Genomic DNA, 13,176 nt, shown 5'->3' on the forward strand with positions numbered 1-13,176 from the left:
GCGTTTGTTAGGAGACATTCCAAACCTTGTGTATTCTGCGGTGTCTAGAACAACTGCCTTTGCTGTTCCTGTGCCTCTCTCATTACTGACATGCTGTGTCTCTTTCTCTCATTTCCTGGGTCTCAGACCCGAAATAATAGCGATCTTGTGATTCTCAAAAGGGGGGGGGGGCGGGCATTGGCGATTCTGGACCCTTCTGTCCATCAGATTTGCTCCTCATTCGTAACAGCACTCTCCCCTTCATCCATCACTCCTCTATTGATCTCATCAGTTCCCATTTAGGCAAGGCCTTGATATTTACATTATATGTTTACCAATTAGTTTTTGCCTGTCCCTCCATAGTTTCATGTCCTTTTAAGCTTGCAACCCTACCTCCAAGTATGGACTTGTCCAATTTTGACCTCCAGATTGGTTTACGTAGATCATTTTATGATTGGCTCTATTGTATTCTGGTGACATATCTAGTAAAACTGGAATTGCCTTTCTAATAGTTCAGTCTCCCTATTCCTGTTGCACCTGTCTATTTTTTTTTTTGCTCTGCCTTCTGGTCACCTTTCCTGTAGCTGCAGTATCATATCTTTCACTAATAATTGTTCTTGTAGTAAAATGTGCCAAGGTATTTTACTTCAAGGAAAATCTGAATTGCACGTTCTGTTCTTGCTATTTAGTTTGATAGCATTGTTATTTGAAAACAATGTATTTGCCCCCAAGCTTAAAAGGTAGCATGCCAGTGGATATAGAAAAGAGCTACAGTTAGCCAAAATGATTTGGATCTAAGTGTGTCTGGGGCATGTTGAACAAAACTCAATTGCATTTGTCACCTTTAATCTTTGAGGACTCTAAGTACTAGCAAAGAGCAATATGATCTTCATAGTAACAAGATGTTACAAGACGTTATAAGAATCTTTTGTTGTGGGACAGTGAACAGCCTTGTTCTGGGAAGAATGCTTTGCAGTTTGTTTTCATTTTCCATCTTTTCATTTTTTTCATGTTTAAATCTTTTTTATTAATTATTATTGAGGATCAACAAAAAAGATACATTATGTCATTATGTACAATGAAGAATTAAATTAGCAAATAACTAATTAGCAAATAAAGTGTTAAGAATTTTTTTTTTAAAGAAAGAAGGAAAAAAAAGAACCCCTACTAACTAAGGAAAAAACCCTACTAACTGGGGAAAAAACCGAGGGGGGAAAAAAAACATTGGGAGCACAACCCTGGAGCTATACATCATACAAGCTTCCATAAAAGAAAAACATCAATCCGCCAACTCAAATCAATTTAAAGAAAAATCGGAAGGAAACCATATTAATTAACTCAAATCAGATGATAGTAGCGGGCAAATTTCTCAAAATCAAATCGAGGATCAAAAGTTGGACTTGCTGATTTTCTCCAAACTAAGACATAACATCACCTGAGAAAAGCATTGTATCAAAGCAGGAGCAGAAGCATCTTTCCATTTCAACAAAATAGCCCTTGTGGCCAATAATGTAACAAATGTAATTACATGTTGGTCTGATGGAGAAATACCATGAATATATTGAGGGAATTATATCAAATAAAACTGTCAGTTTATTAGGTTGTAAATTAATTTTTAAAACTTTAGAAATTGTAGTAGAGAAAATAGACCTCCAAAAATGTTTCAATACAGAACACGACTAAAACGTGTCAATGTGGCTGTCTCGGTTTTACATCTATCACACTGACTATCAACATTAGGATCCATCTTTTGATTCCTATTCAGTATCTTTTGTTTCAGTTCTGCTAGATGTCAGCCTCTCTGAGCCTGCTGCTCATCATTCTAAACTCCAGAGATTATGGGCCTTGTCCAGATTATTTCTAAGCTAAGTATTCTAATAAGTAGCTAGACTCTATACATGTAATTCTAGTTACTGTGTAATTGCAACAAAACTTCACTGTCTTTTGTAATTCCTTCCTTTTTTCTAATTTACTTTTCTGGTAACTTGTACTTGCATGATGACTTTGTTCCTTGTACCATTCAGCTTCAAGCTCTGAATGCCAATTTTCAGTCATCTTATACCATTTAAGTAATATTCTGTTTTTGCAAATGTAGAAAATCTGCTTCTTTCATCTGTTATTTCTGAATACTTATTTAAACTGAATGTATTCTTTACAAACTCATGTAATCTTCCTCCCAATATATTTTCTGACCAATCTTTGTATGCAATACACCTTTTGTTTGTTATTAATATAAACATGAAATACCTGAGACCACACCAATGCTGGTTCCCAGTAATTGCAGTTTGCCAACTTGGTGACCTATTTACCCCATTGATCCTATCCAAGCTATTATACTGCCATGAACCCTTATCTTCCATGCTTCTTTGATATAATGACTTGAATACATTTTGGCAGTCTGAGTTTCTTGGTGTTGGATCTCTGTTTATTTTCTGATCCTTGGGGGTTCTTCCAGGAAACGAGAATGATGAGCAGTCTTAATTCTTACACTTGTTCATTTTACAGTACAAAATGAACATACAAACACTGTTACCTGTCTTGGTACCATATCTGATGCAGATGTTGGTGACCATGGGTTTCCATACAGATCTATCCCTTGTTCTTTGAATGACTTCCATTTCCTTGATGTGTAGCCACCAGGCTAGGCTTTTAATGTACATAAGCCGAGGTCTTCCTCTAGGTTTGTTCCCCTCAATCTTTCCAGAGATTATGGGTCTTTCTGCATGATGTGTCCTAGGAATCTGAGTTGTCTTTCTCTAATTGTTGGTATGAGTGATCTAACTGCTTGGGCTCTTCTGAGAACTTCTTCATTTGATGTGTGTCTAGTCCATGATATTTTTAACATTCTCCTGCAGAACCATAGTTCAGCTCTTTCTGGTCTCATTTCCATTGCTAGGGAAATGGTCCAGCATTCACTTCCATAAGTCAGGATAGAATAAATATAGCACTGCAGTATTCTGTTAGTGTACATGCTCATTTTTCTGTCTGTTAATAGGGTCTTCATTTTCTGGAAAGCTTCTTTCGCCATTGCTATTCTGTATTTGATATCTGTGTCGCACCTGCCATCACTTGTTATTTGGCTGCCAAGATATCTGAATTTGTTGACTTGTTTGATGTTTGTATTTTTGATCTTGATCGCACATTGTGGGATGTTTGCTTTCTGGAGATGACCATGCTTTCTGTCTTCTTGGTGTTGATTGAGAGGCCTCTGCAATTACTTTCTGCTGCCGCTATAGTGAGTAGTTCTTGAAGTTTTGTTTCCGAGTCAGTTATTAGTGCGATGTCATCAGCATATCTGATGTTATTTATATACAAACACTAAGCAAACTAAATAAAGAACTGAGAAATGAAGTTAAGATGAATGAAAAGCAGTCAGAAGCCAAAGATACAAGAAAATAAAGATGCCACCTCTGGGAAAAATCCATTACTTATAATACAAGAAAATACAAATTCCTTGGATAAAATAAAACGATCAATGATTGCACAATTACATCACATAGGTATTGTGCTAATTCATAGCCACTGAAAAGTGAGCACTTATTTCCTCCCTCACCCCTTTCCGCTATCTGTAGGGATTACTCCCTACATGACTCACTTGTCCATTCGTCCCTCCTTACTGATCTCCCTCCTGGTACTAATCCTTGCAAGCGGAGCAAGTGCCATACCTGCCTCTACAGCTCCTCCCTCACTACATTTCAGGATGCCAAACTGTCCTTCCAGCTGAGGTGACACTTCACCAGTGAGTCTGTTGGGATTATCTACTCTATCCATTGTTCCTGATGTGGCCTCCTGTACATCAGTGAGACCCATTGGAGATTAGGAGATCGCTTCTCCAAGCACTTATGCTCTGTCTGCCAAAAAAAGTGAGATCTCCTGGTGGCCATCCATTTAAATTCTACTTTCCATTCCCATTCTGACATGTCGGTCCATAGCTTCCTCTGCAACCACGCTCAGGTTGGAAGAGTAACACCTTGTATTCTGTTTTGGGAGCCTCCAACCTGATGGCATGAACATAGATTTCTTGGACTTGCACTAATGTCCCTCCCCTTCTCCTTCACCATTCCCATTGCCCTCTCTCACTTTATTTCCTTACCTGCCCATCACCTTCCTTTGATGCTCCTCCTCCTCCTTCCATGGTCTTCAATCAGATTCCCCCTACTTCAGCCCTTTATCGCTTTCGCCAATCAATTTCCCAGCTCTTTACTTCACCCCTCTCTCCTCCCAGTTTTACCTATCATCAACCACCTGTACTTCTCCCCTCCCCCCCATCTTTTTTCTCTGACGTCTCATCTTTTTTTCTCCAGTCCCGATGAAGGGTCTTGCCCCAAAATATTGACTGTTTACTCTTTTCCATAGATTCTGCCTGGCCTGCTGAGTTCCTCCAGCTTTTTGTGTGTGTTGCTTTGATTTCCAGCATCTGCAGATTTTCTCTTGAAGGTGATCAACTATTAATTTAACTGCTATACTGCTTTCTGCCAGTAACTAGGGATGACGCACCACATACTGTAGAAAACTACATGAGTTTGTTAAAAAGTACAAGTGATTAAAATACAATTTATAGTATTTCTATAAAAAGTACTTTAAAAAAAGCTGTGATTTCCAACATTGGTCACGCTTTAGAGTTATCGACATCTGTCATTGACTTGTAAAACCATGTGACTGCTTTATCATGTTTTATCAGTTGTAAGTGTCCTGTTGCAGCTAATCTGCCCATTCTGAATTTACAGTATTCTGCTCACTAAGAATCAATTCTGACATCATTGTCAAATCAGAGTGGTTCTGTTTGGCAAACTGGCCTCTATCTCTTAGACTAAGTGTCAACTTTCAGACATGTCCTTGTACTTGCAGCTGAGCTAGGTTATTGCCTCCCAGACAATCACTAAGTTAATTTGCATGGCAGATCTTTCCTCCACAGATTCTATCCTTATGATGTCTTAAACCACACAGTCTGCTATCTCTTCATTGCTCTGCAAACATGACTATTTGGGCAAACCACTGCCTCAGCCTGGCCTTGCAACAATTATTTTCTTCTTAATTGACACCCTCTGTCTTCCCACTTGTATCCCTGCCATTGCCTAACAAATTTGACAAATGCTGCAATTGCTGGTATGTTGAGCTTAGAGGCATGTTGGCTGTCAAAATCTAGGAGAAATGGACAAATGCTTGGAGTTATACTGCACAAAAATGGGTCCTTCAGTCCATTATCCATGAAGACTGTCGAGCAGCCATTTATGCTAATCCCAGTTTATTCATCCTGTATTACCATTCCTTCTCTTCATGCTACCTAACTTGCTAAGTTCCTCCAGCATTCTGTATGTGTTGCTCAAGATTTCCAGTGTCTACAGAATTTCATGTGTTTGAGTTTCTACTACTTGTTTACGTGTTAGTGGCAATAAGAGACTCCCCGATGGCTACATGGAGCTTAGAAAACTAGAGGGCTAATGGTAAAGCCTAGGTAGTTCCAAGTTAGGGATATGTTCGGCACAGCTTTGTGGGCCGAAGGGCCTGTATTGTGCTGTAGGTTTTCTATGGTTCTATTTACAGTAGCCAATCAATTTACCAGGCTAATTGTCTTTTGTATATGGGAGGAAACTGGAGGCTGGAAGAAATCCATTAAACCACGGGGAGATCATAAACACAGCGCCAGAAGTCAGGATTGAAAGCAGGTAGTTGGAGATGTCAAGCAGTAGCTCCAGTAGTGTCAATTAGTGCTTGTGTAATTTCATTCTTAAAATTTGCAGGTAATCAAAATGAAAATGAAAACATAAAAAAAAAATTGAAGTAAGTTTTATACGAAAATAAAAAATACAGATGAAAATGCTATTTAGAAGTATAACATAATCCTGGAAACTATAGACCGATGAGTCTCAAGTCAGTGGTAGGGAAGTTTTTCAGGGATAGGATTTATGAGCATTTGGAAAATTATTGCCTAATTAGGGAGAGCCAGTGTAGCTTTGTGTGGGGCAACTCGTGTCTAACTAACTTGTTTGAGGTTTTTGACAAGGTCATGATGGTGTTTGATGAAGGTAGAGCAGTGGATGTTGTCTACTTGGATTTTAGTAAGGCATTTGACATGTCCTTCATGGTTGGCTCATCCAGAAGATGAAACTGCATGGGATCAATGGTGAATTTGCCATTCGGATTCATTACTGGCTTACACATGGAAGACAGAGTGTAGTGGTCGAAGGACTGTACCAGGACCTCTGCTGTTTGTGATGTATAAAAATGACCAGGGTAAAAATGTAAATGGAGAATCAGTAAGTTTACAGATGATATAAAGATGGGTGGTTTTATGAATAGTGTAGATGACTGGCAAAGAATATAGTGGGATAGACAGTAGATCAGTTGCAGATATGGGCAGAGAAATGGCAGATGTAGCTTAAGCTGGCCAAATGTGTAGTGTGGAACCTTGCTAGGTCAAATGTAAAGAGACAGCACACTGTTAGGGTAAGATTCTTAAAAGTATTTATAAACTTAACGATCTTGGGGTCCAAGTTCTTGGTTTCCTGAAAGTGGCTACGCAGGTTAATTGGGTGGTTAAGAAGGCATATGGCAGGCTTGCCTTTATTAGTGAGGCATTGAGTTCCAAAGTCAGGAAGTGATTCTATGGATAAGCCCATTAAGAATCCAGTTTTATAAAACTAGTTGGGCTGCATTTGGAGTATTGCATACAATTCTGGTCCCCCCTATTGTAGGACAGATGTTGAGGCTTTAGAGAGAGTGCAGAAGAGGTTTACCATGATGCTGCCTGGATTAGAGCAGATAAAGGTTTATACGATGATAAAAGGCTTAGATAGAGTAGACAGACAGTATTTTTTCCCCAGAGTTGAAATGTCTAATGCCAGAGGGCACGTACTTAAGGTGAGAGGGAGTGATTTTAAAGCCAATGTGAGGGTATGATTTTTTTACACAAAGCGTGGTGGGTGCCAGAAATGCACTGCCTGGATGGTGGTAGAGGCAGATACATTAGTCACTTAAGATACGTTTAGATAGGCACATGAATGTGAAGAAAATGGAGGGATGTGCACATTTTGTATGCATAAAGGTTAGTTTAGTTGGCTATATGATCGCTAATTTTTTTTTGGTTTGGCATAACATTGCGGGCCAGAGGCCTGTTCCTATGTTGTACTGTTCTATGTTCCATTGTAGATGTTTACGTTGAAGTTAATGAGAGAACATAGCACATTACTGACCTGTGAAAAGATTTTAGAAAATCAGGAAATTAATCATTCATCGCAGAATCCTCACTAGTTAAATTGCTTTTGTAGTCACATGCCCAGCTTTGTTTACCTTTGCTGATTGTTAGGACGTTGATGGTGTAGTATCAAGGCTAATAAAATATGTTGAAGATCAGTAGGTGGTAACTAAAAGGAAGGATGTATGGGATAAAAGGACTGCATTTTTAAAGAAAATTAAACCTTGAAATCATTGCCTGCATAGAAGTCACCCAGCAGATGAATGTCTTCAAATACAATGCACATTTTAAGATCTAGAGTCATAGAGTCATCAAAAAATACAGCACAGAAACAGGCTCTTTGGACCATCTAGTATGTGTCGAACCATTTAAGTTGCCTACTTCTATCGACCTGTACTGGGACAAAAGCCCTCCATACTCCCACTGTCCATGTACCTATCCAAGCTTCTCTTTAATGTTGAAATTGCACTCGCATGCCAACTAGCGCTGGTAGCTCATTCCACACTTTCATGACCCTTTAACTGAAAAGATTTCCCCTTATGTTCCCCTTAAACTTCTCACCTTTCACCCTTAAGCCATGACCTCCAGTTGTTGTCCCACCCAAACACAGTGGGCAAACGCTTACATTTCCCCTATCTATACCCCTCATAATTTTGTATACCTCTGTCAAATCTCCCTTCCGTCTTCTACTTTCCAAAGAACAAAGTATTAACCTATTCAATCTTATAATTCAGGTCCTCCAGTTTCAGCAACATCCTTGTAAGTTGTCTCTGTACTCTTTCAGCCTTATTTGCATCTTGTAGGTGGGTGACCAAAACTGCACACAATATTCCTAATTAGGCCTCACCAATATTTTATACAACTCCCAACATAACATCCCATTTCCTGTACTCGGTACTTTGATTTATGAAAGCCAATGTACCAGAAAACTTTCTTTATGACCCTATCTTCCTGTGATGCCACTTTCAATGAGATGTGTACCTGTATTCCCAGATCCCTTTGTTCTACCGCATTCCTCAGTTCCCTATCGTTCACTGTTTATGGCCTAGCTTGGTTGATCTTGCTGAAGTGCACCACCTCACACTTGTGTGTATTAAATTCTATCTGCTATCTTTCAGCCCATTTTTCCAGCTGGTCTGGTCCAGATCCATCTGCAAGCTCTGATAGTCTTCCTTACTGTCCACCACAGTCTTAATCTTGTTGTCATTTGCAAATTTGCTGATCGAGTTAATCACATTATCATTGAGATCATTGATATTGATCACCAACTGCAACAGACACGGCACTCTACTAGTCACAGGCCTCCAGTCAGAGAGGCACCCATCTACTATCATTCTCTGGTTTCTCCCACAAAACCAATGTCTAATCCAATTTGCTACCTCATCTTGAATGCTGAGTGACTGAACTTGACCAACTTTCCATGCAGGACCTTGTCAAATGCCTTGCTAAAGCCCATGTAAACAACATCTACTGCCTTGCCTTCATGAACTTTCCAGGTAGGTTCCTCAAAACTTTTAAGATTGGTTAGACATGACCTACCATGCACAAGCCGTGCTAACTATCCCTAATCAATCCCTGTCTATCTATATACTCATATATCTGGTCTCTTAGAATACCTTCCAGTAACTTTCCCATGACTGGTATCAGGCTCACTGGCCTATAATTTCCTGGTTTATTTTTTTAGAGCCTTTCTTAAACAGTAGAACAACAATGGCTATTCTCCAATCCGCTGGTACCTCACCTGTAACTAAGGATGATTTAAATATCTGCTAGGCCCCCTGCAATTTCTGCACTTGCCTCCCACAGTGTCCAAGGGAGCACCTTATCAGGCCCTGGGGATTTATATCAACCCTAATTTCCCTCAAGATAGCAAACACCTCCTCCTCTGTCATCTGTACAGGGTCCAAGAATTTGATGCTGCTTTACCTCACTTCTATAGACTCTGTCTGTTTGATGAGTAAATACAGAAGTAAATAATGAAGAAATCACTTAAAATCTTCCCCCATCTACTTTGACTCCACAGGTGGATTACCATTGTGGTCATCCAAACGACCAATTTTGCCTATTGCAATCCTTTTGTTCTTAATATATCTGCAGAATCTCTTAGGCTTCTCCTTTACCTTGTCTTCTAGGGGAACCTCATGCCTTCTTATAGCACTACTGATTTTTCTTAAGTGTTCTCTTGCAATTCTTATACTCCATAAGTACCTCATTTCTTCCTTCCTACCTCTACCTGCTATGCACCTCCCTTTTTTTCCTCAACCAGGGCTTCAATATCATGAAAACCAAGGTTCCCTAAACCTGTTAATCTTTACCTTTTATTCTGACAGGCATAAACAAGCTTTGTGCTCTCAAAGTGTCACTTGAAGGCCTCCCGATTACTGAGTACACCTTTGCTAGAACATGGGCTTTTTTTTTCCAATTTAGACTCTCAACCAACCAGCAGATCAGACCTACCTTTTTCCATATTTACTTTGCATATAATGATCATGCCATCAGTTTCAAAGTGCTCCCATACACAAACTTCTGTCACCTGCCCTGTCTCATTCCCTAATAGCAGATCGAGTATCGCACACTCACTTGGAGGGACTTGTATGTACTGATTAAGGAAGCTTTCCTGAATACATTTGATAAACTCTATCCCAACTAGTCCTTTTACAGTATGTCAGTCTCAGTGAAGTCAAGTTTAATGTATACATGTATACCGTCATGTATAAAAACAATAAATAAACTGGGGATGTGGAATCAACCTACAGCTTTTCACTTTCTGTCACTCAAGCCTGTCCTCACAGAAACCTCGAAGAGCTAAAGCCTCGCAATCCCTGTTCTAACACTGCCCAGGCTAATGATGGCTGCTCTGCTTTCTCCTGCTTTATTTTAATTTGTTCTTGCCAATCAATCCCGATCAGTGGATCTCTGATTGACCACTACAGTGGTATTTAACGTGCCGAAGTAAGACATTTAGCTTGACTAATCTCTGCAAACAGGAGCTTTTATAGCTCTCGTTACATGCATGTGCAGTTCAACTCTTTGAGTGATTATGCAGAAAGTTTGAAGTTAATAACTCATTTCCTTCTATGTTAGGCTACGAACTTAGCAATCACCCATGCTGTGGACCACTTTCTGGAGGTCCAAGACGCCGACTTCTACAAAAAAGGGATTCGTATGCTCCACAACCGCTGGACTAAGTGTGTAAATGTAGGGGGGGGGGACTATGTTGAAAATAAACGTGCTAGGTTTTCTAAAATTGACTCTTTCTACCTGAGACCATGAACTTATCAATCACCCCTCGTATAATTAGGATTACAGACACCCCTGCATTACAGCATGGAGTTGCATTCCAAGAAAAGAATCTGTAACACAAAGCCATCCCATCTATGCCTGCATTAAGAAATGCAAATTGATAAAATAAAGTATGTACTTATCTATTTGTCTACATTTTTTCATTTAAATTCAATCAGAACAAATTTCTTTCTGTACTTTATTTTTTGGAAGTGATTTATGAATTCTGTTACTCAAATTGCCACAGCATGAGGTTGCCTGTACCTTGAAAAAGTTCTCCAACCAGATCTTTGAAGGGTATATTGACTTTGCAGGAAATGCAGTTTAGATTTACAAGAGTGCTATCTATAGTTATTAGCAAAATCTATTTTCTTACATCCATTTTAAAATGGGAAGATATTAGTAAGATATGTGCAGGTATGCACCTTGCCAATATGTTTTAATGTGCTTAGATTTCTCTGTGTTATATATGTAATAAAGTAATGCTATATATTGGTTAATGTTAAGTAATTATTTTGTTGCAGAAGTGATTTCTGATATTTTTTTTGTTCTTCAAATAAGGTTGGATTAGGAAAGCAAGCTGGTACCAACACACAACTTCTGTACGTGACAACAGGCGTTCTACTTCAAAAAATTATCAATACAAAATGCTTGACTGAATTTACACACATCATCATTGATGAAGTAGGGTATATTTAATCAACTTTTTCATCCTTTATTTATAAAGCATGAATTTGTGTATATGTTGTTTTCACTTGTACCTTTACGAATTCATATTTTTTTCAGTAAATGAACAATTGTAATCTTTTATATAGCTATTCATAATAATACCTGGCAGCCACAAAGCTGCTTTAAATAGGTCTGCTATTGAAAAGGACTGTGGCTGATCTGATCTTGGCCTTTACTACCTCCTCCAGCATGCCTCATTCATCTGTTGACCTCCGATCAATTTTTCTTGTTCACAGATGTTTTCACTGATTCAGCTTTTGCAGCTCCTGAGAATTAAGAATTCCACAGATCCTAGCCCTTCTAAAAGGAGAAATTTCTTTCTCATCTCAAATTGAATAGAGAAGATCTGATTCTAAAATGGTTGTTTCTAAATCTTGATCGCCTTATGAGGAAACATCTCAGTATCTACCTTGTCAAGCTCTTTGGAATCTTGCTTCAAGAAGGCCATCTCTTACTTAGTGCAGGGATAATATTTTAATCACCCTTCCCCACAACCCATGGAGCCTGGAACCAGGGTATCATGGTCTCATTATAAGTGGGCTCTTATTTCTCTCACAAAGGTTGAAGGTGTTGTGGATAGTGTGGAAGGCTGTCAGAGGTTACAGCAGGACATTGATAGGATGCAAAACTGGGCTGAGAAGTGGCAGATTGGGTTCAACCCGGATAAGTGTGAAGTGGTTCATTTTGGTAGATCAAATATGATGACGGAATATAGTATTAATGGTAAGACTCTTGGCAATGTGGAGGATCAGAGGGATCTTGGGGTCTGAGTCCATAGGACGCTCAAAGCAGCTGTGCAGGTTGACTCTGTGGTTAAGAAGGCGTATGGTGTATTGGCCTTCATCAATCGTGGAATTGAATTTAGGAGCCAAGAGGTAATGTTGCAGCTATATAGGACCCTGGTCTGACCCCACTTGGAGTACTGTGCTCAGTTCTGGTCACCTCACTACAGGAAGGATGTGGAAGCCATAGAAAGGATGCAGAGGAGATTTACGAGGATGTTGCCTGGATTTGGAGAGGGGGGGGGGACATGCCTTATTAAGACAGGTTGAGTGAACTCGGCCTTTTCTCCTTGGAGCGACAGAGGATGAGAGGTGACCTGATAGATGTGTATAAGATGATGAGAGGCATTGATTGTGTGGATAGTCAGAGGTTTTTTCCCAGGGCTGAAATGGTTGTCACAAGAGGACACAGGTTTAAGGTGCTGGGGAGTAAGTACAGAGGAGATGTCATGGGTAAGTTTTTTTTTACTCAGAGTGGTGGGTGCATGGAATGGGCTGCCAGCAACGGTGGTGGAGGTGGATACAATAGGGTCTTTTAAGAGACTTTTGGAGCTTAGAAAAATAGAGTGCTATGGGTAATCCTAGTAATTTCTAAGGTTGGGACATGTTTGGCACAACTTTGTGGGCTGAAGGGCCTGTATTGTGCTGTAGGCTTTTAGTGTTTCTATGAGATGAGCAGAGTGTTTTCCCTATGTACCATAGTGAATCTTTGGAATTCTTCATTCAAGAGAGATGAGGATTTTAGTTGCTGAGTAAACATAATAAATTGATTTTATAGCTTCATACACGTTCAGGGTATCAGTAAAATTAGTAAAGTGGTACTGAAGTAAAAGATGTTGATGAATGACAGCAAGGGGTCAAATAGCATATGCCTGTTTCTGTTATAGTTATGGTTAATTCTAGTTTAATGCCAGCTCACCCTGACTTCTTCAAAATAAATGATTTTTTAATTAAATACTTATAATGTTCAGTTTTAATCAGTTAATGGTGATCATTTTCCTTTGTATAGTGTGTTAAAGGGCTAACGTTTTGCAATTTGCTTCTGATCTCTTCATCAGCTAATGTCAAGTTAGATGCTTCAGTTACTTAAAAATGTGGAAAAGGTGTTTCCTTTTGTGAGAAAATCTAGCATTAGGATCATTGTCTACCAGTGGGAACAGTACTTGGCTTCTTGATTCATTAAAGATAGATCAATTTTTTGAGGAGTGA

The 13,176-nt window shown here is 39.3% G+C and overlaps 1 protein-coding gene across 6 annotated transcripts in view; it reads left to right on the plus strand.

Moving 5' to 3' along the window:
* The window catches only part of tdrd9 (tudor domain containing 9), a 150,930-nt gene that overhangs the window by 36,397 nt on the left and 101,357 nt on the right, over nucleotides 1-13,176 (plus strand). For all 6 annotated transcript variants that reach the window (XM_073039764.1, XM_073039766.1, XM_073039768.1 and 3 more), the window contains one exon: nucleotides 11,018-11,140. In XM_073039764.1, the coding sequence (XP_072895865.1) occupies nucleotides 11,018-11,140 (123 nt within the window). The remainder of the gene's footprint in view (nucleotides 1-11,017; nucleotides 11,141-13,176) is intronic.

The sequence above is a fragment of the Hemitrygon akajei genome, chromosome 3 (genome assembly GCF_048418815.1).
Source record: "Hemitrygon akajei chromosome 3, sHemAka1.3, whole genome shotgun sequence".
Classification (NCBI taxonomy): Eukaryota; Metazoa; Chordata; class Chondrichthyes; order Myliobatiformes; family Dasyatidae; genus Hemitrygon; species Hemitrygon akajei.